At 36.6% G+C, this 27,135-nt stretch overlaps 1 protein-coding gene across 3 annotated transcripts; it reads right to left on the bottom strand.

Moving 5' to 3' along the window:
• Window positions 1-177: 177 nt before the first annotated feature.
• On the bottom strand, window positions 178-25,358 carry LOC135643352 (phototropin-1A-like). Of its 3 annotated transcripts, none has more exons than XM_065160186.1 (24): window positions 25,190-25,358; window positions 23,567-24,243; window positions 23,079-23,261; window positions 22,793-22,884; window positions 22,379-22,658; window positions 21,840-22,056; window positions 21,690-21,760; window positions 21,194-21,300; window positions 19,174-19,223; window positions 18,967-19,071; window positions 18,034-18,093; window positions 17,870-17,959; window positions 16,882-16,958; window positions 15,641-15,725; window positions 14,549-14,629; window positions 13,322-13,425; window positions 12,153-12,202; window positions 9,994-10,100; window positions 9,250-9,372; window positions 7,767-7,818; window positions 4,154-4,266; window positions 2,268-2,408; window positions 674-778; window positions 178-558 (listed from the first exon to the last, which is right to left on the bottom strand). In XM_065160186.1, exons 2-23 carry the CDS (start codon window positions 24,238-24,240, stop codon window positions 680-682), a joined length of 2,961 nt encoding a protein of 986 aa, XP_065016258.1. In that variant the 5' UTR covers window positions 24,241-24,243; window positions 25,190-25,358; the 3' UTR covers window positions 178-558; window positions 674-679. The 3 variants fall into 3 exon arrangements, with proteins under 3 accessions (XP_065016258.1, XP_065016257.1, XP_065016259.1); XM_065160185.1 differs by having other exon boundaries at window positions 357-558; window positions 2,268-2,411; XM_065160187.1 differs by lacking the exon at window positions 18,034-18,093 and having other exon boundaries at window positions 357-558; window positions 2,268-2,411; window positions 25,190-25,331.
• Window positions 25,359-27,135: the final 1,777 nt, after the last annotated feature.

Raw genomic sequence — 27,135 nt, forward strand, 5'->3', positions numbered from 1 at the left:
TCCTGGTTTATGATCACTGTATCACTGAACCATGGGTGAAGTTTAACTCTACAAATCACAAATGTCAAGCAAGCCAGCAGCTTCAATGCTGGGAAATAGAATCGTCCGTCTTCCGGTGATAGAATTTCTTCGAGAGTCATCACCACAAGCTTTACACAGATTTAAGAGAAAACAATGGAAGCACAGTGAAACTGGTACAGTGGTGTCATGTTATATACAAGCGATTTAGTTCAACCGGCATGCGGGAAGTGGCGCATTATCGCTGTTAACTAACATGGCATGTAATTGTTATTGCGTTAATTTACATACAACCATAGACTTCAAATCAGATTCTAAGAAACCGATGGCTGAGCCAGTGATAAATAAATAACTCATACACTAGCATGAAAGTTAACTCTTTTTATGTCACGGATATCTTTCTGGGGAAGCAGAACCTCTTGGAACAGAAAAAGAAGATCTTGGCATTAGAATCAGCTTGTAAGTTGGATCAGCTTTAGTTGCTGGAGACATGCACATACGACTGAGATGCCACAAAGATACTGCAGGACCAAGCAGTTGCTGTAAAGCACAAGATTTAGGTATGTTATTCTGGAAATACGGCAATTACATGTATAAACTGGCAAGTATATATGTAGTACAATTCTCGAAATAGGTCGTGGAAATGAGCAAATACCTCTACTCAAAAGACTGTCTGAACGTCTACCAGTTCGGTATCTACCATTTCAGCCTCCTTTGCCATTTTAGGATCGAATAGTGGTGTGTCAAGCTTGGGAGGGCTCTGGCCAATACAAAATATATTTCTTATTGGGAACATAAAACAAACAGTCTGATTTTCTTGACCACCAAGCAATAAAAAGTAAAAAGTATATTCTACATTCAAAGAGGATCTCCAGATACAATAACAAAGTAATGAATTTATTGCTTTATTTTCCCGTTGATCATACATTGCTAAGATTTCCTAGCTTAAAAGGTCACCACGACTAACTTAGGATAACACTATTAAGACACAAAAGATTCATGTGTTTCTCAAGTTTATTTATACAATGTCATAAACAAGTTCTCCATTATGAAGGTTGGTTAGATCACTTGATTTGACAAGATTCTCAAATGCACAGTATTTTAGCATTTTCAGCAAAGACATGTAGCTTGTATTGTTATATTTCCTATATCCTGCGATATCCATACCCTGCACTTGTATTTTACTTCGTCAAATTATTTACTTCACAGCCCTATGCTTGTGCCAGTCCTCAAATGCTTTACAAACATAAATAAAAGGGGCCTAAATATGCCCTTGTTTTCAAGTTCAGCCCAGTTATGGGACCATATCTCACCATGTTCTCTAACTTATCATTTTTAGCATCAGCAACAAGCTTTTTCTAGTTTGACAAGTATTGTTGAACTTTAACTGATCACTTTTCTTTTCCTGTGCTTTTGCTACTGAGGTTTTTGAATTTATATCAACGGAAGCTTTTATTTCAATTTCAATACTTAAAGATTTGGGTGGATGGTAATTGGTTCAAGGAAGAAGATGATATGCCGTAATCAAGCTATAATTGCGACTTGGAGGGCTAGAAACGATGCGAAGTTTAATGGTGGAAGGCTGAATCCTTATGTGACTCTCCATGGAGTCGTTGTTCTTGCCTGGACTATCAAGAGGCTCTTACATCTGAGGGATTTCGTGGAAGGAATGAAAACAAACCATGCCTGGTTAAATGGGGATTGCTTGAGGAATCATGGAACAGTTTAGGTAGTATATCTCAGATTGGAGGGTTAGGATATACATATTAAATCTTATTCTAGACATGTGATTTTTGCAGGATGCAAGCATAAGAGGGACATAACAAGTTTATTTAGTGAATCTGTAGCAATGAAGGAAGGCCTTGTTGCAGCAAGAAGTGTGGGGATTCAATGGTTGCAGGTGGAAACAGATGCTATGGCAGTGATCCACCTTGGATGATAGCAAATTGGATGTGACATTTAGGGATTACTATAATGTTTTTATGCAAAGCTTACACATATTCATAGATAAGAAACTGTGCAGCTCATTGGTTAGCCAATTATGCATCGATGAATAGTGTAGGCACTTTTTGGGAAAATGGCTTTCCTCCATATTTCAATGTTTTGCTCTCCTCAGATAGGAGGGATGTGTGTATGCATTTCAATCATTAATAATAGTTTTCTTTTTTGGAAAGAAAGCAAACACATATAACGAAAGAACATTCAAATTACCACACATCACAATATATACTTAAGCAACAGAGTCCTACCATGCAACGCACAAGGGCCCAATTGATGCCACGGAAAAATGGGTGCTTCTTAACTTCATTAGCTCCATGACATGAACCCAACCTGTTTCTAGGATCCCTATGCAACAATCGATATATCAACTGTTTTGCAGGAAGGCTTACCTGCTAAAAGAAATGAGGTCAGCACTGTATGAACCACTAAGCAAAGTAACTTGGTGTATGGATATCAAATTGCCATGATAATAAGTACTTTCTTTGAAAAACTAATAGAGATCAGAAAAGAAAGAAATAAAGATCCAAAATGATAAAACAACTGAGCATTGATAAATAAACATATTGCCAAAACATTCCTTATTATTGGCCAATCACCTTATGTATCAGTATGTCACTTAAAGTCAGCACAAATGACTAGAAAGCAAACAATCTATATATTGCGAAAAAAGCAGTCAGCATTGTATGGATCACTTAGCAAAGTAACTTGGAATACAGATAACCAAGTTGCCAATATAACACGTACTTTCTGTAACAAATGTACAGATACCATAAATAACTGAGCATTATTAAATAAATAGATTGCAAAGACATTCCTTATCATTAGCCAATCACCTTATGTATGACATTTAAAGTCAGCACAAATGACTCTAAAGGAAGCAATCTATACAATATATGCTGTAAGAAAGGGATCCTTGAAGCTGGAAGTGATTGGTACAGACATGACACTTCTTTAGGTATGAGAAAAAAAAAAGTAACATTACATTCATGCATTAAAATTTAGGACATTCCAATACTGGTTGATGGCCAGACCTGCATGGTACCAATACAATATAGTGTCAATACAGGTAGAAGTTGGACCAATGGATAGAGAGAGAGAGGGAGGAGGGAGAGAGAAGAGAGGAGGACGAATGGTGCCATGTGGCAGAAGAGAGGTGTCATGACATGGAAGTGCAGTGGAGGAGGAGTTGGAGCTGTGACATCAACCAGGAGGAGGCAGCAACACAGCAGGGAAGAAGAAGAAAAAGGTAAAAAAAAGAAAGTTGGGTACCACAGGTGCAAGTACTAAACAGTAGGCTTATCACCTGGTATCGTTGGGTAAGATTAGCTTACCATCTGAGAAGTCTGGTGTGGTAAGCTTCCTGGGCAGTTTGTCCAACTTCAGACTGGACCCAGTGAAATTGTCTCATCCACATATCAGTTTGTCATTACTAGCAAAAACCAGATCATATCGACCAGTATAGTCAAGATTTGAATCCACAGTTGCATTATACTTGCTGCATGGATGCTTAGTCTTAACTCTTAACCATGTCAGCTAATGGGACCATCCACAGGCTTCATTTCAAACAAGGCTGGAATTTGCAAGCCAGGTTATTAATATCACCACATCAGAAAAATTAAATTCGAAACAAAATAAACAAAACTTGATCAAATATACCAATCCCAAGTTTCCTTCCTCAACTAATGCCACAACAAACAACGGAACTTATTGGGATCGTAGATCTATATCTATATATGGTGTATAAGTCATAATGCTCAATATCTGCTGACATGTGCCAAAGGTGCCAATGCACGTGCTGGTCAGGACATGGACATCCATGCCAACTAGCAAGATATGATTATGTTGTGCTAAAAAAATAATGGAACATTCCTGAGCCACATAATGTCAATCTTTGCTCAATATTGCCTATGGTACACTGAAATCAGTAAGGGTCCCAAGGAAACAAAAAATTCTGCAAGAAAATATACACACACTTGTTTCACCTCACATATGAATATTCATGCATGAAAAACAAAACATCTGCTATTACAAATATAACCAACTATGCATAATGCACACTGTTAAGCCTCTAATTTGAATAAATACATTTTATTTTATTTTTAAATAAATACTTGAATGTGATCAAAAGACTCACCGATATACTGCCAGGAAATCTCAAGTCCTTGTGAAGAATATTAGCAAATGTCTTTTGCCTTGTCTTTCCTCTAAATGGTGTGTATCCATATAGCATCTCGTAAAGAAGAATGCCTATCATAATAGAAAGAAGCAGTATAATCAGGTAAAGTGGGCGAGAAATTAGGAAAACCCAACAAATCTGATCACCTATTTCCAGATTTACCTAAGCATTAAGATACCTTGGAACAGAATACCACAAAGATGTCTTGTCAAGGATTATCTGAATAGATGACACAGATGTATTGTCATGTTCCTGGCATGTCCTGTCAAGGATTGCAAACCAACCAATTCGCTATGGTTCAACCAGTATTTGCCAGTCCGACCATGAGACGGCATGAAGAGCAGCCCTTAAAACCAATCATTAGAGTGCTAGCTCACGAGGGTCAGGGTCATGAGTTGCGACTCCTCACAAGTGTTCCTCTCCACTACTCCTAAGCGTAGCCACCCATGTGCCCCAGCCACTGCCTGCAAGCCCACTGCCCATTGTTTCCCGTGCACCCGCCACACCATTGCTTGTGTGCCTGCCGTCTTGTCACGGCCTTAGCTGGAATTGTCTAAGGCGTGAGGCACCCTTGCGGCCAAGACGCGAACTTAGCTTGCGTTGCCTAAGTCGCGCTTCGCCCTTGCGATATTGCTCCGCAAAGATCAGCCCACTTGCAACCTCTCGCAGGTCCCGAAGGACATGTAAAAGAGAAAGTTGATTAGTTCGAAAGAACGAGCGACGGACAAGTCCCGAAGTCTCACGAAAAGGGGAAGCTTTACAAGCAATTCAGCGAGCACCTTGCGTGCACAAGAGAAAAGAGAGAGAGGGGGAAAACAAGGGCTTTAGAAAGTTGAACGAACAGCTGCAAGCCCACAAACAGCTGCTCACCGAGTCCCGGGCATGACAACAAGTTCCCGTCAAGGCAACGTGCGAATTTGCGAAGGAGTGTTCAACGCCCGGTACTATACCGAAGCCCCATCCAGCCCTGTGCCACCCAAGGGGTTTCAAGGGGTTGAGATGGCTGACGTTTTGGTGAGCGGAGGTGGATTCCAGAAATCAGCCCGCGGCACACGAAAACGGAGTTGTTTTGGGCTGTTTTGGGGCTGTTTTGCTCGGTTCGGTGAGTGGTCGCTTTGTAACGCTGCAGCTTGTTTGAACTTACATTTTTACAAGCTAAATAACCCAAAACCAAGACAAAACATGCTGTCAAGCAGCTATACATGTAGGTGTGAGCGACGAACGGTTCGTTGAATGGAGTTGTTGCGAGTGCGCAACGACCGTTCATGACAGTCTGCCCAGATCAGGTACATCTCCTCCTCTTTTACACCTCTTCCTCAACCACCTCCTCTTATTCCTTCTTATTCATCTTCTTCCTCTTTCCTCCCCTTTTCTTTCTCCCCCAAGGCCCCAACAGTATCATGGTACATACCAACGTACCAACACACAATACACCATTATGGCTCGGATATGTACCAGTCCGAACCTGGACTAGTACCTGGTACCTGGTACGTAGTTCCTTGCCTCATTCAGGACTTACTTTTGTTTGAATCAGTGTTCTTCTCTATAGGTGCAATAACATGCTTCTTAGTTCATGAAACTTGAAATGGACTTTCTGTATTGTAGTTAATAGCTAAGGCTGTATGTCTAACTCTCCCAATCTTCAATAGAGGTAGGAGGCTTGTGCATTTGGTTACCTTTCGACCTTTGATGAAATATGATATTGTATGTGGAAACCAAGTATTGTAATTGCTTTAATCTAGTTATCTAACAGAAACACTCTAGTTTATCATCGAACTTGTTTACCATATTGCATATATCAACATGAGCATTGTGTATACTGTCAATGTTCAAACATACTGACAAAAAAATGTACATTTGTGCATGTATATATGTTCATTCACCACAACTGAATATGTCATATTTACACACATAAATGTATAAACATGTCTACATATTCATGCCCTTAAGGAAAAGACAGAGAGGTGTGATTCTATCGAAAACCGAGACTTTAATCCTAACAGCTAAAAGCAAATGACCACATGTCTAAAAGGGAGATCTTACTACCAAACATGATCTATAACATCTAGAGAACTTAACATCAGTAAACCATGATTATAGAGTATGTCTTACCTCTACATTAAATACACATGAAATCAGTGATACATAAAGTGCTAACAATATTAGTCAAGATCAATTTCACTGATTCTGATCTCAGTGTTTAGGGATATAAACAAGCACAATTCAACTAAATTAGAATGTTAAATCACCACAAATATTGTAATATGCTATTAAGACAATCTTGTATCTGATTGACGAACCAAGGTTAGGTACCTTAAGAACAATAGACTAGTTCTCTCTCGATATTATAGATGTCGTATACATCATGTCTAAGGGTGCAACTTTTGAAATTTAGTGTCCCATCTTCAATTTGAACTTTGTTGATGCTTATCCTCCAAGTGGATAACAGCTCGATTAACTCTCTCCCTCTCTCATATTACATGTATACAAACACAAAGTTGCATGTCTACATTTATTAATATCAACATTTATATATAACCATCTTATAACCATGTGGAAAAAATCTGCCAAAAAAGAGCCAAGTATGCGATGGTGTCGGACCAGGATGGCAAGTATCTCGGTCACATTATTCCTGGCCATGTCAGTCATGTACCAACTTTAAATCTATAGATTTTACATCCACAAGATGCTTGATCAGGTAGGGGGTGGCCTTTCATGTATAGAAGTTGATTTATAGATATCACATTCACAAGATGCTTAATCAGGTAGTGGTCCCTTCATGTATAGAAGTTCCACGTAAAACTCTAAGCTAAAAATCTACCAGAAAAAGTTGACTTTCATCTCATCAGCATAAACTGCCAGGCAATTCTTAGATGAAAATCCATTATCCCACACCTGGTTGGTAGTTTATTTAATATCTAGATTTAGAACAGGGACAACTGTGGAAGAACAAGGACGACTTAATTCTCCAGAGTGCTAATGAATAGATAACTGAAGAATGCTATCCGATGATCTATTTCCTGGAAGATCAACAGTGAACTGTGATATTCCATTCTCCTAAAACATCCTGTCTGTTTGGATCCATAATTCTTTAACCTCTTTCCTTAATCACAGGATCTCCTTCTTCATCCCTTTTATCTCTCTGTCCTTATTTCATGAATTTAGTGAAATAAGACTGACAAATATTCTGTCATTTGCTTTAAATAATGAAAATAAAAAGAATCAGATTCATATTGAACTTGGATATTTTTCAGAAAACTGCACTGACAACATGTGTGTATAGTAGACGGCTGACTAGAAAAATCATTCTTTAATTAGCATGAGTGCAGCACTATGGGGTCAACAAGCCTCTCCCCTCCTAAATGATTGACACAGAAGTTTCTTCCTCTTTGAACTGGCATGTTTGATATCTTTGTACAAACTCATAATATAACAGACAACCATTTTTGTCTATATCCTGAAACACTTTCATGTTTAAACAGTTTTAAGAATGAATCAATCTAACAAGTCACTGATATTATCTATCATTCCAAAAATTGGATAGCTTCGTGTTGTTTTAAAATTCACCTACCTAGTGCCCACCAATCAACTGCACTAGTGTGGCCAGCTCCACTAATAATCTCCTGCAAGAAAATGTCAAGATGTATTGGCCTTGTACAAGTAATGTTTTTGGAGTAAAGTTGCTAAATATCTAATCCAACATATGTGTTACATTCATATCTATGAACCATGTATGATGCATATACATAATCATTTTACAAAAAGAATGATAAATATATATGTTGAAAAAATTATATATGAAACAACGAATATATTACTTCCACCCAAGCTGAACTTCGCAAATACTAGTGTAACAAGATGATCGAAAGGAGAATTAGTAAGTCTAAATTCAGCAGAACTAATTAAATTATGTATTTAAAAGATTATATTATGTACTTAAATTTATGTATGTAGATGAATATTCTTGAAAAAAAATGTATTTTCAGGTCTTGGTATTTTACTTGAAGTTACTATTTCATTCTATCGTGCCCTTAACAAAATAGATCTGATGCTTAGCAGTACCTATGCAGAAACAGAACAAAGATAGCTTCCAGACACTAATGACCTATGTCATAGAACTAATTGGCAAAAACCACATGAGATAAATGAACTGAAGTTTTATAAAATGCAATCAATAGAGCAGTCCACTGTTGCATCTATTATTATCATTATTAGAAAATGCTATTAGTGCCTCTTAGGTTCAGTCCGATTGTTTCAACAAAATGCAGCTCTGAGCAACACAGAAGCTAAGAGTTGTGGCAAGATATATCATTTGTGATCTTGAGAACTATTGAAGCATTGTTTGCAAACAACATATATAGCAAAAATTTGCAAAGCTTTTGTAAACATTTAGGAACAATTTGTAAGAGAATTGAAGAAGATATTACTTAATATATTAAAACCTTTAGTGACAGAAAAGGCTGCATTGAGAACAGAAGATGGTGAAGTTAAAATCAAAAAGTCGTACCTCCAAAATCAAACCATAGGAATAGGGCAATCTCATAGCAAAAGAGAGAGACTTGAAAAAGTCCTTTTTCCCCATCCTCAGGGTGAGCAAGTTGCTTACTAATGAATTACAATACACTAAAAGCTGATTTACACTGTTCATGAATCATTTTGGTGTGTCAAGAAGAAAAATGCAGAAAGCAACACTGTTTGCAAGAATAATCTACTCATTCCCAACACTTTTATTACATTTTCATTCAATCTACCCTCAAATAGGCATGTCAATAATTATGATGAAGAACCTATTGAAACAGTAGTAAAATCATATTGAAAAAATAGCTCCAAGTAAACATGGAATGTTCACAATGATGTAGTTTTTCCCATGAAAGAACCAACAGATGGATCAAAGACACAATTTTGGTTTGTATAATGTCAAATCATATTGGCCAGATTCCTGTTACATTGTTAATATCTTCAATTACCAGTAATTTGCTTTCACAGAGGTATAATCAAAAGTATTCCTTCATACCAAGTGAAAAAAAATTGTTTAGTTCAATGATAAGACATACCGGCGCAATGTATTCTTCAGTTCCAACAAATGAATTTGATGCACGCATTGGTTCAGCTACAAAAATTGGAGAAATCTTTTCTTTTATCTGCTTTTTCTTGTCCTCCACTGTTGGAAGCAAAAGCTAGATACACATGCAGATCAGTCATTTCATACAAGAAAATAATTTTACAGTTCACCATAATTCTAAAAGAATAATATAGTCCGGGATAAAAGGCTTCTTAATGGACCCTAAGGAGATAACATATCTAACTACTGCATCTGATTTAATTGTACTAGAAAACAAACAAAATGTAATACCAAAAATCTCCAGAAAAGGCTAAAAGTTGCCATGGAGCCACATGTGGAGACCTTGCTAAAATAAATTTGGCAACACCATATAACTATGATCAAGGATCATACAGAGTCATCAAGAATGGATTCAAATTTATGCATGCAATGCCATAAGGATGTTCAATGGAAAGCAGCCAACCATGGCCAATATATAACAGAAACTTCTGGAACTTGTTCTTTTAAGCAAGTTGTTACATTCTTTAGATCAGCATGGACAAACATATGCAGAATTCTATCTAGACCTTCAGTTAGAGATAAAATACTAATCATATAATAGAGAGTTAGAGACAATGGGGAATGAATGAATTTATAATAATTTATTTTGAGGTCATTAATGCAGGAAAATTGATAATAGACATATTGGATGTGAGTATACAGTTTCACATATGATGGCATAAAAAATTCTACCAACCTGTGGCTTGCAAGATGTCAAACATGATAAATCAAAATCTGTCAAAGACACGTGTCCGTCCCTCCGAAGCAAGATATTTTCTGGCTTTAGGTCTCGGTATATGATACCTATAGAAAGTAAACAAACTTTCATCACCAGAAATATATGAAGATCAAACATGCAAATCTGATAGAAAATTCTTGCCAAGTTGTGAAGTATATTCTATGGGTACTCTCTATAATAACAAGGGAAGGGAGTATAACAATAAGTTCTGACATGGTATATTTAAAAGGAAAACCAATGCAAGCTGGTAGTATGAGATGCATAACAACAACTCATATTTTAGTAAAATCATTTCAACCGCATGCAACCAAATAAAGAATAAGGTAAAAATATATATGTTTCAACTTTCAACTTTTTCTTAGAGATTGACACAAGGATGGGCCATGATATAGATGCACAAGCAGGGAACTGAAGTAATTAGCAGGAACCACAGTCAATTTAAATTGTCAAACATCTAGCATATACCATACACATGCATAACAAAAATGAATTCCAAGAGCGCAAGCAAGGTTAGTTTGCTTCCCCTGCATAAAACAAGTCACTGTACATATATGCAATGCTTTTGTATAGTGACACAGATGGGACACCTCATGCCATGGTGAGGGCAAAACCTATGGCACACAAAGCATTTATGACCTTGAGCATAAATGGAAGTTAGTTGATTTTATCTATCTCACAGCTGTTCAATTGCTTCATGTAAAGATAGTTGCAGGTTCTCAATGTCTATGTACCTAGCAGGGGTAAACCACAGAGAACGCTTATTTCTCCCTTTATTTTTTTTCCCTTTGTAATGTGCATTTAAATGAGTTACAAATCAAATTAGATTTTTTTTATTATTATTATGACAGAGGGAGCCCTTCAACACATGAGGCATCAATACGTTAACAGTTGAAGGAGGTTGGGACCCTTTTCTTTTCTCGAATTCTTATTTTTAGTTCATAATACTTGCTTTTCTGTTATGCTCTGCTTGTTGGCTTCCTTGTGAGGCCAATCTAAATTATGTCTTCATGTCTTTTATTTCAAGTTTAAATTTATTTTCTAGATGTTATTATTTTTTGAATATCTACTCATGTCATTGTCATCTGTTAATGCTAAAATGTACTTTTGCTCTTTAAAAACACTTCAGCTGAAATAAATACCCAGAACCTGTCACCTTCTGAACACTATACAGAACTTAATTGTCCCAAACAACTCATGCATATGCAAGTCAAACAAGATCTTTGCTGCTGTATCTGTTTCCTGAATAGTGACTCTACTTCAGCCTAAATTTGGCGATGGAATTGCGAGAATTACCAAACAAGTAGCCTTTTGCAATTTAATAAAATGCTTTTCCATAATGAAATGTATGTCAAAGGGGCTTTTGATATATTCTGTAAAAAAGTTGACAAAATTGCTCTTTTCATTATTTTGCTACACTTATAGTGATAATCTTTAGGATTCAGAAAACTCAGGGACACTGATTTAACTTGCATAGCATGCATCCCTTGTGTGGTTTATACCAGCGAGGTATATAGAATATAGATGATACATGATGTCGACAATTGACAGTGTTTTTCTTTTTTTGGGTAACTTACCAACGAAGTACATTCTTTCCATGAGCTATCCACATTTCATAAAACAACACAAGTCATAATGTCTCAACTATTTATCTTACCTGCATTGATCCTTTCCCACCATTGAGCTCTATACAAAATAATATTTTTAGTTAACTTGGAATATTTAAATCTTTTTTATAGTTTCTAGCAAAGTTAAAAAACCAATCATACCAATTAGTAAGGAGTGATATTTTATTGATTCGAAATTTCAAATATACAAAGTGGTAGTTTAAAAGATCTTTCTCTTGGTCAGGACAAAATATCAACCAAGAGAAAATTTTCTTTTGATTAAGTTAATAATACAGAGCTCTAATCATAACATATGCAAAAGTTATATTTTGTCCAAGAGAAAATAATGAGCTTAAAAGAATACCCTTATGAAGGACTTGTTATAATAAAGGTTCTTATATAAAATGGGCTTGGTATTACATATATCTTGACAATAAGAAGTATTCAAAAAATAATTTAAAAAGATGCATTACTAATAGTAACAGTTAGGTTTATTAAAAAATAGCTACATACCTTGACAGTGAAGGTATTCAAGTGCTACAACAACTTCTGCAGCATAGAACCTGTGCAAAAAAGATGCCTTCAGTACCATTCAGAAAGATGCAAGTACTCTTTTGAAAAAGAGAATCTACAGAAAAATAGAGTATCTTACAAACAAAAATCAGTTGATTTTTTCTGTAACAAATATAAGAAGATGAAAGCTTTAGGGATAAACTCCAGATTCCAAATTTTCCTCATCAACTTCAATAGATATTTAACAATATCCTTTATATAATTTAGCTCAATTGCAATCCAAAACTATCAAATTTGAGTTCTTTTGAACCCCGATCAATTTCTATTTTTCTTCTAAAATCCCTTTCCCCCCTTAAGGAAAGATGAGCAATTTTTATCTACTTCATTCTATTGAATATCAAGCTAAAACAAGAAGAAGAGGAGAACAAAATGAAGTGGTAGGTTGAGGTTTAATGAAAACCTTCATTTCCTGACTTGTTTTGCAATTTTTTTAATTTGGTATGTTCTGGGGAAGTAGGATTAGATTCTCAGGGAGCTGGGTTGTCCAAGTCAACTGAGCAATACCTATAAATAAAAAAGATGATCTTGTAGGCGGCATCTATTATCTGTTTCAAGAAATAACTTGGAATGTTTGGCACCATCATAATAGATTGTACTAGACTGCTTGGTAAAAGGAGAGTGCGAAAAGATTGTCAAGTAAGTTCTCCTGCAATGCATTTGCCTGCTGCATGATGTCTTCTATACAATTACTGTAAACTGCTCACACCTAAGACTAGCAACCACAATTTTGTTTTCATTTCTTTTGTTTTGATTCAATTCACACCAACATCAAGAAAGTATCCAAACCTGAATATAATAGAATTCAGTAAAAATATGACAAGTTGCAATGAGGAGTCGTTATAAAATGTGAACAATCATCTCTCTTTGAGTGCTATAAGCAATAGTAAGATAGAGAACTAGGAAAGAGAGGTAGCATCCATGTTTACAACTCAACAATGCTTATGAAGGTTAATTAATTTTTACTGAGACAATAAATGACACCTCAAAATGTCATACCACTTTTATATATAAGTTACATGGTGCACTATGTTTTATGTTATTGGTTCTGTGCACAAAACAACAAAACAATTAATCAACCACTGTCAACATGTTTTTTTAAAAAAATGTACCTAACAGCATCCTCCTTGAGGACTTTCTCAGGTTGCCTGTCTAGTAGTAGGAAAAGTTCTCCACCAGGGCAGTAATCAGTTATTAAACAGATATGTGTCTTGGACTGCAGTACGTAAGAATTTATGGGTATTATCCTCAGCAGAAATAATTTTGCATGTAACACGAGGAAAATCCATTAGATAGCAGTTTAGCAACTCAAACAAGAGTTGGAAAATATAAAGAAAATAAAAAACGAGAACTGCATAAGGTGAAAACTTTTGTTTGAAATAAGCTGAACACGCCTAGGACTCCTGGACCAACGTAGATAAGAAATTATATGGAATTTCAGTTTTAGTACATTAAGAAAATAAAATGCATGCATAACTCTTTATGCCAAACCTGTTATGATCATCACAACCTTTTTGTTTAGTATATAACAGCCCTGACATATTTAAAACTAACAAAAGAGGGCAAGCCTTGGTGCCACATGAAGTTGCTATTTTGCAACCTGGGTGACCAGAAATCAAGTCATGAATACAGCTTCTTTACCTGCAGGGATAAGACCATCAACTATGTACATTGACCCTTCTCAGAACCATACTGACAAGAGTATCCCTTTTTTCATATGTAAACTAACCAAGAGATAAGGGCTTTGGAACTTTAATTAGACAAACAAATGTAAAACACCAATAAAAGGACCAATATTTGTAGACTATCCATCTTATCCAGAAAGACTATATCTATATAAGACAGATAGACTTCTTCAAGAAAGCATGTAGATAAGGATCTGTTTTGCACTAAAGACATAAGTATTCATAACTAACAGTTGTTGATTCAATTGAATGCTGTTATTATGGTTTAAGTCTTCTGTAGGCTTCTAAGCATCTTCTAAGTGGTTTATATCCTCCATATGACTATCACAAATGGCTTCCTTTTTACAACAGATTGTGCCTCTCTGTGGGACAAAGTTATTTGAGGGATGTGTGAGCACCTTAGCCTTGCACAATTATGTGTTCTTCAAATAAACTCATTAAACACTAAAACGAGGTGCTTCTCTTTATTTTTTGGCTTGGCTCTAGACATTGTTCATTGTTTTGTTACCAAGTTCTCTAGAACTGCAAAATCTATCCATAGAGATGTATTCATTATCATCACAAATGATAGTCATGAAAGCTAGGATCTCAGTGTAGAACAGTTAGTTCCAATATGTATTAGACTTTAAAACATCAGAGAAGTGGGAATTAAACCTGAAAAGATGCATATAATGTAGGAAGGAAAGGATGATCGAGCATATCAAGAATTTCTCTTTCTGCACAAGCTCTATGCACCTGAAGCAAAAGATCAGCAATTTATCAAATGTTCACATTGACTTAAACATCTGGTGACTCCATAAACCATGAATCATTATGAACCATATAAAGAATAAGAATTTCACATAGGCAGTTTGAAAGTGGAATTCTTGCAATTCATGACTCTTTCACACTCCCTACTCAAGTAGTAATTTGGAAGAAAATGCTAGATTCATATGACCAAGAAAACTAAGCATTCTGGTAAGAAGTTACAAGCCTCTTGTTCCATGAATAATTGACAAAATTAAGCTTCTTATTATTCATGGAAAAGTATAACTTATACTATGTCAAGGTACAGATAACAGGAACCCCATTCCCCCCCTTTATCAAGTTTCTTTGCATCTTTTATGGGCTTAAACACATATCCTTCTTTTCATAAATTATGCTTACCCTTTCAAAAAAAGATCATAGCAGTCAAAGATGACATGTCTAACCAATGTTCTAATTGCATGGGGTTACACTAAGAATGCTACATGATATGGATGACTAAGTTAATTTGCTGCCCGATTTAAAAAGAACATAATTCAGGAGGCAGATAGCAAAGTTTCAAATCTTGGAAATTTTTTATTGTATTGGCCAAAAACTCTCAAGCTGACATACTAAGAAAAGTAACCAGTATTGTCCATCTCAGTACTCCATAGTGTGACACATTCGTCGTATAGGCCATACCAATTCTATTTGACACTAAACCTGAACAATTTGGTCCAATCAACACTTTTTGTGTCAATGTAAATTTGTCATGCCATAGCAGTATATCTGTGCCAGCCATTGGCTAAAACAAGTGGTTTCAGTGGCACTTGAATAGTTGGTAAATAGTCAAACCTATGCAGCACACTCTGAAGCTGGTCCCAGATCATGCTAAGGAGAACAGTTTGTCAACCATTTTAGACTATCATTTTATCTGACTCATAACAAATGCGTGTTCAATTACCAGTAGACAGAAAATGTATGTTAATATACAAGTCAGCAACAAAATAAACAGTGCCTTACCTTGTTACGATTAAGCATGATATTTTTATCCATAGCCTTCATTGCAAAGTACTCTCCTGTTCCTAACAATTCCACCAAGTGGACGCTGTCGTTTCAAAGCATACAAATTTGTTAAACTTATTGAGTTAAAAGAATAATAAGATATATATATATATATATATATATATATATATATATATATATATATATATATATATATATATATATATATATAAGTGGAACACACAAAAGGTGATACCAACAAGAAAGGCACATTGATGACTTTTTTTCAAACTCATCAATCTGCATCATAAGCATATATGCTCTATGAAGAAACTGATTTTATTGGTTAAGTAGGAGTTACCAAAACACAAGTATCATTGCTCATTTGGAGAATATACAGCATAAGACTACAAATTAGCATGACAACTTCAAACAATATTTTTATTACCGGTGGAACTAGTATGCATCTACTGGTATTTACTGATCTAACCAAGTACTGGTACTTAAATTTATAACTCGAAACCGGTAAATGCACCATTCATGTTTAATTTTTTATACTTAATTCAATGATATATGACAGTATAGGTTGGTAAATCTCCCCATATACAAGCACTGAATTGGTATGATAAGCTAATGAAATTCGTATCAGACTAATACTTAAATCCTTGATATCAAACAGAAACAACATACACAAGGGACTTTCTAGTATAGGCTATAAAGGTTACCATCTTATGAAGCATTTTTGTAAAGTTATTTGAGAAACTCAAATTGGGCCTCAAGAGCAAAATAATGTGTACACGGACGGATATGTCACTTTATGTGACTCATACCAAACGCATGTTCTTTTTTTTTTTAATGCATATTCAATTACCAAAAGCTATCATATCCATATTCTCAATCACAATAATCTACACAGCGATGCTAAAAAACATACGTCTATATTAAGACATGAAGAGTCGATGAATGGTTCAAGAAATTTGATAATAACATTGGTAGTTCTGGGGCAGATAAAATTTTTCATATACTATACCCTCAGTGATATAGATTTCACAAGAGCAGGCACATATATGCCAAGATAGAGAACTTATAAACAAAGAAGCTTAGTCCCATTATTGGAGTAAACAATTGGTATCAGATGTATAGGATAGCATTGCGATCTAGTTCATAGTAAACTAAGAAAAAGAAATGAGCAATGTACACAAAATTAGATGCATTGGCCTAGAGCAATTATCGAGATATTGTACACAGAAAACAGTCACCTGCCAGTATCACCAGAGCCCAAAGGTTTAACAGGTCTAAAATGTTTCAATCCAATCTTTTCTCCACTCTCTACAACCTGTAGATGAATACTAATTGTGAACTGCAGAACTATTGGCAAACATGAGATCAAGCTCTTAAACTATGTTGCCAATTTATTTAAATAATGAGTGCCTTTTCTATAAAGAGCTAGTTGTTGTGATCGTAAAATCTTCCCATATGCCAAGTGAGCAGAGAACTACATATTGCATATAATCTTAATGGAGGATACTGGACTACATGCCTGCGTAAATATTAAGTAGGTTGTTTGCAGTACTCCCACGATCAGGTGAACTAAATTGGTACAATCAGTTGACTTAGGCAGTGTAATCATATAAACAATAGATAACAGTAAAGAGCTCATGTCATCATCATGAAGCACACTGTTCTACTCGATTATAAAATAAGCATATCCCCCTCTTGTCAATGGCCATAATTCATGACAGCCCAGGAAGAAATTTAATTTGTTTCCTTACTCTAAAAAGGCAGCGATTAACCTATAGTGTCACAAGTCAACAATGATAAGGTTGTTTTCCCCCTTCTATCTCTTTCTTTTGCTATGCCAAAACAAGAGAAATATGTTTTTATATATTAAAACAAGCACTTACCATGTCAACCAAAGATTTTTTTTTAAATAAATGTTAAAATATGTTAAGTCACTGCTTAATTTAACAATAGCTTTAACAATCTGTTTTATTGGAAATTCAAACTACTAGAATGCAATAAACATAAGATAAGTTTTCTAAATAAACATTATCTTCATAGACTCCATACTAAAGTTTGCATATCCGATCTATGTTGAGACATTCCAATGGTTAATGCACTATTGCACAATTGATGAGTCTCAAATTCAATCCAAGCCCATATGTGAGTTGTCTTGCATGTTTTTTAATGTAACAAAAATTTCTTCCTAGTTAAAAATAAAAATTACATATCCAAAATATCACATACTTTCTGGATAGCTCTCCACGATGTATCATTCCGCATGTGAGGCTTTGGCAGCACCAACTTTGAATGGTTAAACCATAAATCCTCAGGTTTCTGCACATAATCATGAAATATCATCAGAGTTAATAACAAGAACCTTTGTCAAACACAAAATGTGTATGAGTCACCAAATTAGCATCTGGAAGTTCTCTAACAGCTTCATCAACATTATCTGCAGTTTCTTTCACCTGAAGTTTATATCATAAGCATTCAATTAATGGAAATATATATAGTCACCAAAAAGCATTTCATAATAACTCAAAAGATCCAACAAGAGTAATGCAAATGTTGAAGATTGAGGATCCTTGTTGGCAAGTGGCAAGGTCCCTTTAAGATGCCTATACTAGACCAAGATAGTGAACCTGAAACTAAGCATTTGTCAAGCATCTCAACATTCTAACTCCATCCATGATTCATATATAACCAAGCTAAGCTGATCCTAACTGCAAAACTCATTCGATAAGGAGGACAGCTTGATTCAAGTCAAGAGCAACACAATAATCCATCTGCAACAAAATTTGACCACCTTGTATGATCCACACCTACTGACATGACCTAAACATGGAAAGATTAACATACCAACCTTAACATGAAATGTTTCATGTTAAACCAATCATTCAACTGGTTAATTCAGGCTAATCTATATCAGATCAAGTTTCAAAAATCAAATCCAGCCAATTCATTAATTAATACAATTTTGGATCAGTCAAACCTGAACCTTAAGATGCTTTGTTTCTCAAAATCCAACAATTCAAGGCCCCAAAATCAACTGACATCAGTCAGTTCCAGGGTGAGAAGAAAAAGAGGTAGCTCTACATTTCACTTTGTGCAATACTTATCATGCTGTGGCAGGACAGCATATAGGAGCTAGCAGCAAGCATGCTTTTAACAGCGGGCATCTGATCAACAAAGAAAATCTTTGGAGACCAACTTGTTTGAGATACTCAGTGAACTATCAGTTATGCAAAATGAACACAGAACTCTGACATGGCACCAAAATGGAGAAATGATTTATGTAACAATCATTTTAGAATTGGTTGCAACTGAACAAGACAACAGACCAGCTTCGAACTTTCTTTGGCAGTATCTGCTGGTATACAGTTCTGTAGCGGCTCAACATGTTCACTACCATCCAACTGGACCCCAATAAAATATTGAACTTCTCCCTGTTTGAGAAACGCAAAGACATATTTACTGAGATATATAAGTAACCCAATATGTGCAATTTCTCAAACAATGGGAGATACAAAATTATCTTAATAATGTACCTTCTGATCGCGCATGGGTTGCAAGTGAAAGAGATTCCAGAACTTTTTACCTGACAGATGAAAATAACTAATAAATTACAACAACATGATATATTATAGGAAATTTTCTACCGCATCTTTAACTTGTTAACATTATCCATTGGATATAAAAAAAATCTACTTTAAAAGCATAAAATTTGAAACATGAAGCCAACATATGCTCCAAATGGTCAACTGTAGTAGCAAACTAAAATATCATAGTAAAATGAACACAGCAATTTACTACAGCTGTTTCATGCAAGGCATGCAATTTCGAATAATACCACCCGGTATGGGCGGTACTTACCGGTCCGTCAACTGACCGATACACGGACCACCCATTACCGGACGGTATATATATATATATATATATATATATATATATATATATATATATATATATATATATATATATATATATATATATTTTTTTTTTTTTTTTTTTTTTTTTTTTTTTTTTAAAGGCGACGTTGCGTTGCCTCGGCAACGTCACCCGAAGAAGGAAAAAACAAAAAATATATATATATATTTTAAAGGCGACACAACGTCGCCGAGTTATATATATATATATATATATATATATATATATATATATATATATATATATATATACCGAACGGTATACCGCTCGGTATACTATATTGTACCGTACCGAGCGAATGTCGAAACGCTGATACGGTACGATATTTCAAATCTTAGTTTCATGTACTCTTCTTGATCCAACATAGTACCTAAAAGATGGCACATCAAAGGAAAACAGGATCTAGACAACCTGTATGACGTACAAATTAGCAAAAAGAATCAGAATGCATCAAGAATGGGAAATTAGAAACCAGTAGTGGTGTCATTTCATAAGATGATATTGGATCCAATGACACTATTAGACTTCTGAAACTGATCCAACATTCTACATATCAGAAATGCAAACACTGTTACAACTTTGTTGATGCTATAATTATAACTGGTAATTGTCTCTTTTGGAATTTGTCACTTCAAATGCCCACTGATACTAGCATGAAGACATGAAGATAAAGATGGTTTCAGCATAATGGCATCTGTCTTGCAAGTAAAAACTTATATCTGGAAAACAATTCCAGCACTGGAAAGGCTACAAGCCTATAAGTAGCTACTGAATCCAATTCATGGGGATCCTTAATCTACAGGGTGACAGATGAGAGGAAGAAGATTCAAAGTTCAAACAATGTAAAAAACCATCTCAAGATCAATGAAATTTGATAAAAGGGTGCATATTCTAGTGAAAAGAAAAATAGAGTAACAACTGTGCTAAAAATCAAAGGATGAAGTGATAAGGTAATATACATTCAGAATTTAAGTTTTTTTTCATTTGTCAAAAAGCTTTGAATCTGTCACAAGAAATTAGGAGATTTAATCCAGTAGTATATACTTGTCAATTTGCAGAAAAGATGTTAAAGGCGGAAAGTGCTCTTTGTTAAACATGATCCTCGTTGAATTTTACTAGAAGATCTGCACCTACTCCACCACCTCTTTTCAAGCTACAAAATCATGGTCCATGATATAATCAATCTCCCCATAAGTTGAACTTGAAGTTTCAGGTTTGTTATTAACAACCAAAATGAACGACACATTTAAGACACTGGGAGAAACATCAATAGTGATTATTGTTTAGTGATAACATCAATTGTCATCAACAGTCCTAAGCAGGATTTGAAAAGTGTAACAAGTGTTAAAACTAAAGCAGTCGTGAATTTGGAGTGCATTATAGAGGGGCTCCCTAAAGGTCATAACACAGAAATATTCAAAGAAGCTGACAGCACAATAGCAACTGTGACCAAAATGGTATTCAGGAATGAGATAAATTGAAATTCAATGCATCATGCGATATTTATTTTGCAGAAGAGGATAATATTCTTAAAAACACTATGTGAAGCCACAAATTTATCCATATTCAAAAAAATGAACTTTAACTAATCAGAATTGCCAGGAATAAGAGTAATATTCATTTCCTAGAAAATAGGCATACCGCTTTTTGTGTAGTTTATCAACTGCACAGTTATGTCTCTCTGGTTATCTATAGCCTCTCTTATTTTCCTCACAGTTGCTGCATCAGTTTCAGGGCCTTGGAGAAACCTACAAGTTCCAAAGAGTCAACAAAAGTAACAAATAAACAGAACTAAATTTTGGAAATGTGCATTAATGGCCCTTATTTTGATTACAGTGTTCAGCTACCTTATTTATACATTTAAATACCAATGTAATTAAAGTTCATCTATTTTGATATTTATACAAACCAAGACATTATAACAACAACTGTCATAGGAATAAAGAACTCATGATGACCGAAATGAGATTTTGTAAATTGTAATCTTATTTCTACTATCTCAGCTGAGCTACAAATTAAAAATTATGTTAAGATGTGAGGTTGCATTTTATTGAAGATATTAAGATACAAAATAAGTTGTCCTGGCCCATCAAATATAATATTTGGCATTAAAAGAGCAAAGGAAATTCCTGCACACCTGCAGTTTCTTCCCAATATTTCTTCACGACTGTATTCTGTCAGTTGTAAGAAACTGTCTGATGCGAATATCTGAAAAGAAAATCATCAAATACCTCCAACAGAAGGAAATGAACATATTAGAAACAAGAACCAGCTTTGTGAATCTTACAATAGGATTGTCAGGCAGTCTTGGATCAGTAATGACAAAATTTTTTTCAATGCGTTCAAGGGTTGTAGCAAGATCGATGCCCCTTCTGATCTCTTTTTTTCTTTCCTCATCATCGAAACTCTCAGGCCTTTCATCATCGCTTTCCATCAATAGGGACTCCTCAATAGGAACTTCCAGCTCATGCTTTTCAACATTCAAATGGCCAAAGCCAATAAGTCTGCAAACACAAATATGGCTGAATAACTACCACTTTATTCCACTCAAATTGTCCCAGGACAAAGTAATTGTATTCTTTGTAACAGAAAGTAGCAATACGCCAATGATTTTGAATATTAGATTAGTTACGCTTACCATATATCCTAAGAGACTTAGTGGAGACAAATGATGGCTTACGATCATAGTTGAAAGGAACTCCTATAGCATTGTGGGAAGGCCAGTCACTACTGACTAACATCACTAATGGTTGAATCACAAAAGTTAACAAATACCAGAGCTGTATTTAAGACAAAAAATCATGAGAGAAAAAATATAAAACCTACCCCATGAAGGACTTTAGACCTGATTTTCTTGATTTATTTGCTACTTCAGGAAGTTCACAAATTTTGTTCATCGAACTCCTCATCCCACTACGTGAATTACGCCTAGCAGCAGTGGCATTTTCTGAACTCTTCTTTCCAGGAACCTCTGACACCACAGTTTGTCCACCACCTTCAGATTTTCTCATAAAAGGGTAACTTCTTGATTCCGAAAGTGAGTGTGGATCCTTGACAGCCAGCACTAAGTCAGAGACTGAACTGCGAGCCCTATCTTTTTGCCTAGCTGCAAGATTAATCTACATAAGAAAAAGTGGTTTCCAACAATTTTATTCTATTAGTTAAAACTATAATGTAAATAAAGACAAATTAATTTGACAATGTCCTATTACACAGAAATAAATCAAGATGAACCAGTACCATCATATCGAATCAAAGACTCTGGTAAACCATTGGGCCGCACCATTATATCCTTTGATCCTTCTGTGTATTTACTAACCTCCACTTGCATCCTGCAGAAACAATGACCAAGTTCAGTTCCAAGAAGGAACATATGCACAATATCAACCTTACAAGAACACTGTGAAATTTCCAACGGTCAGACAGTTAAGACGGATAAGTTTGAAAGAGGTAGATTACCGATCATTTTATTCTGTAAGCAATCATCATAGCTGGAAGTTAGGAAGATCTATAACCAATATCTTACCCAATGAACTTGAGAGTGTTTCCTGCCTCATCTTTGATGGGTGCAATTGTCAAAAGATTCCAAAATGGTGCGCCATCCTTTTTGTAATTTAATATGCGACCACAATAGTTTGTACCGGCAGACAATGCTTCCCTTAATCTTGCAATCTCTTCAGGGTCAGTACCCGAACCTTGTAGGAATCGGCTGCGCAACAGCAATTTCAATCAAAAAAGGAACTATCAAGTTCAAATTATAAATCTACTCCGAGGAACCTGCACCTATGTTACATTTGTTGTTAGCCTTTGAAAATCATTTAACGAGTTCAAGAATGCAAATTTTTTTTTCGATAGAAGAATCAAAGCAAACATTTTCGATGAATTACTTATAAAAAAGATAAAGAACTTAAATTTAGAGAACATTTCTTTTTCTCCACATAGTTGTGCTGTTCCCATGTCAAATGATAAAGAAAGATTAATTACAATAGAAATTAGGGCAAAGATTTTTCGTACCAATTCCTACCGATGACTTCTTTGGCGAGGTAGCCGGTCATGTGGAAGAATCCGGCGCTGGCGTACATGACAGGGTGGTCGGACTTTGTCGCGTCGGACACCACAAAGGACTGCTGGAAGGCGGAGAGCGCCTCCCGGAGCTCCTCCGACACCCGGGGGAACCCGCCCCGCGCCGCCACCTCCGAGTCCTCCGAGCTCCGGTACGAGCTCCCCCCAGAGGCTCTCCGCGAACGGCCCTTGTCCCCGGCCTCGTCACCCGACCGCCGCACCTCGACGCCCTGCGGCCGCCCCGTCTCCTCGTCCGTCTTCAACACCAGGCCCCACTCCGCAGCCCGCTGCGCCGCCGCTCCGACGTCCTCGGCGGCGGCGGGAGGTTTCTTGGAGATGGGATAGGGCAGATAAGGCAGCGGCGCCGCCGCCGACGTGGAGGGGAGGGCCATCCATGGGCGGATGATGTCTTCGTCGTCGTCGCCGCCGGCGCTGGCGGCGGCGGGCGGAGGTGGGGCCCGGTGGGCCGAGAGCTGTGGGTCCGGTCGAGATTGCCAGGTGGTAAAGGGGGAGGAGCGGGGTTTGGGCTGGGTGGGGTTAAAGACCTCGAGGGACCCACGGGAGTCGCGTGGCAGAGGTGGGATGAGCGAGGAGGTGGGTCGGTGGGTTGGTGACTCCTCGTCCATTTCCTGTAACAATTAGCAGAAAACAAAAACAAAAAACAGAAACGTTATCTATTAAACATCAAACACATTTAGCAAAGGGAATAAGCGGTTAATTGATTTCTAAATTCTCAATAGGTCGTATCCAATGCACATATAATCTCTTAAAATATTTACTTATTTTATGAAAAAAAATGTATATTCAAACATATTTCTTAAAGTATCGCATCGGAAACAATTTATAAAAAAGTATTTTAAAAAATACTTCTGCATGGCACATCAAGAATTAGGACCAGTGGACCTATCGCAATAGAACAAATCCAAAAATGATACCTCATTTACCGATCATAAATTGTGATTGCGTTTGTTCTTTTTTGTGGATCCCATTAAAGATAAAGAGTCTGAATAAGGACAAAATTTATGCTCGATAACTATGGGATATCTGTTTATCTTGCAGAGGAATACACAGTTGGATCATGGCAAATTTCAAGTAGCACATGAACAGAGCTAACTCGTATGCAAGCATCACGGATCTTCCGGCATCGATCCAATTATCGCCAAACCCGAATCCATGATTTCTCCCAAACGATCGAGTTACGAGGCAACGTGGGCTCAATTCACAAGCTTGCATGGCAACATGTGAGCTTGTTTGTTCGAGAGGTCTTTGGAATTAAGCTGATATTATACTTAACTAAGTACTTTAATGTTTATTTCCACACTAAAATAGCTAGAAATGCCCGATAGCAGGAAGAACTCTTTATAATAGCTGCTCAAATTTCCAAGTTATTTCAACAAATTTTCTTCAGGAAAAGGAAAGAATACGATAGCTACATGTATTTTGGTGGAGGAGGTAGCATGAAATCTTGAAGGAGGAAAGCAGATCTTGAAGAATGCCACAAGAAGAGCCTCAAAGTGTGTATATGCAGATGAAAGAACAGAAGATAAAGATTGGAGTGTAGAGCAATCTAAGTACCTGAACTCAAGCTGTAGTTGTCGTCTCTACCGACTCTTCTTATCTCTTTGGAGTTGCACTCTTCGTCTTTTTCTCGGTCGTCTCCTACAAGTTATAGCTATGAGACTGAGCACAAACACAGCCGAAAAGGAGAAGAAATTAAGGACTCTGAGGATGGAAGTGGGTTGAAGCGAGGGGATGAAGGAGAGAGAGAGAGAGAGGAGGGTGTTCGGTGGATATCTTATTTGTTGCCATCGGCTGACGTGATTGGCTGATGCCTCGTGCTTGTGGGCCTCTGCCGGCGTATATCTCGGCAGCGTCCAATAAGCTGTGAGATATTGGATTATGTGGGTCACTCGCTTCGACGAATCCTTGTCTCCTGCACTTCTTTGACCGAGCATTAACTTTGTTTCTTGATAGCGTGACATGACCGATCTCGTGCTTCGCAATGCACAATGGCAGTCGACGATGCTGAGTTGATGGCGAGCATTATCAGTGTCATTAGATGCAGTTTTGCTCGTCAATGGGGATACGGATAGCCGTAAACATGGATGTATCAGGAGTTCAAACAAGCAGAAGATACATGGAGTGACCACAAGATGGATAGCTGTGTTGTTCATTGCCACTAGAAATCAATGGTGAGCATTTATTTGTGAGCTTATGAGTCCGTCCATGGAGTTAAGCAGACAACTGGCTTCTATCATCCATTAAAGGCATCTGTTCTCTCTTGTTCTCATCAACTAGATGGCGACTGACAGCCCTCTTCGCGGTGGCGAGAAAGAGACAAACGCGGTTTTCGCGTGAAAACAGCAGCATATGAGATGAGCCTCCGCTTGCACTAAAATCCAGCTTAGGAATTGAAGACTCTTCTACTTGTCCTGTTGGCTACCGTATCACTAGAGAAACGAATGTGAGGCTGCTGTGTGGCTGATAAGGAGTGATCATCCCAAGTTGGAATTGTGGCGTCGTCTTGCATAAGCTCGGATAAGGGCGCTACAAGGAGTTTGACCAAGTGACATTTCGGTGAAAAGATCACAAGTTACAGCAGGCATGTACAGTAATCATTTTTTTTGGGGTTAGCTATTTGTTTGTCTACCGAGGTGTCTCTTTCTGGTCATGTGCTCGTTCTCACAAGTGTTCTAGTGGAAGAAAGAGACGACGGCGGTGTTATTAAGGTCCAGTTCTCTCTCATCTTAGACAACTGCAGCATCCCATTTTGTCTCTGCCAACTGTTGTGTAACTTTCATGTCTTCGATTTCCTTTGCACCTTCTACTATTAGTAGCATATGTTGCGGTCATGTAAAGGTCCTCTCTCTCTCTCTCTCTCTCTCTCTTACCATCAATGTTTGTTGTGCTTACTATGCTGATTTGAGTTTTAAATGAGTTGAAACTTCAATTTTGAAGTTCAAATATTATTACTGTGAAACTTCAAGGAGACTGTGAAGCATGTGTACGGTAAGCTTTTGTGGATGTAAAGTATCAAGGACCAGAAAATAGATATGTTTTACAGGATTAAGATATCAAGTGAAAAATTACTTTTATTTTTTTATTTCATGTTCTTCACTAGCAGGACTGGATTCCATTCATTCATTGTCATGGATAAAAGCTACCAAAAAGATGCTCTACATCATTTCATTGAATTCACATGGAACCTCTTAACTTTACCAAACCTATTCATTTCACTGAATTCACATGGATTTGGTTTCCTGATTGCAGAGTTGAATCCTCACATCTTGGTCAAGGAACTTGTGGGTTCTCAATAGAATTACTTGTTCATGTTCAACATGAGCATCAGAAAGGCTGCTTTCCCAGCTCTTAGCATGCACTCTCCACTCATGAATGGACTTAAGAAGGATCCACTACATGGTTAACCACTCATGATTTCTCCTACCACCAGTTGTTAAGTGGAACACATGATTGATAACCTTCCTAGGTAGTAAACAAGCAGCAAAGACATCAGCAACTTG

The sequence above is a fragment of the Musa acuminata genome, chromosome BXJ3-7, assembly GCF_036884655.1.
Source record: "Musa acuminata AAA Group cultivar baxijiao chromosome BXJ3-7, Cavendish_Baxijiao_AAA, whole genome shotgun sequence".
Taxonomy (NCBI): domain Eukaryota; kingdom Viridiplantae; phylum Streptophyta; class Magnoliopsida; order Zingiberales; family Musaceae; genus Musa; species Musa acuminata.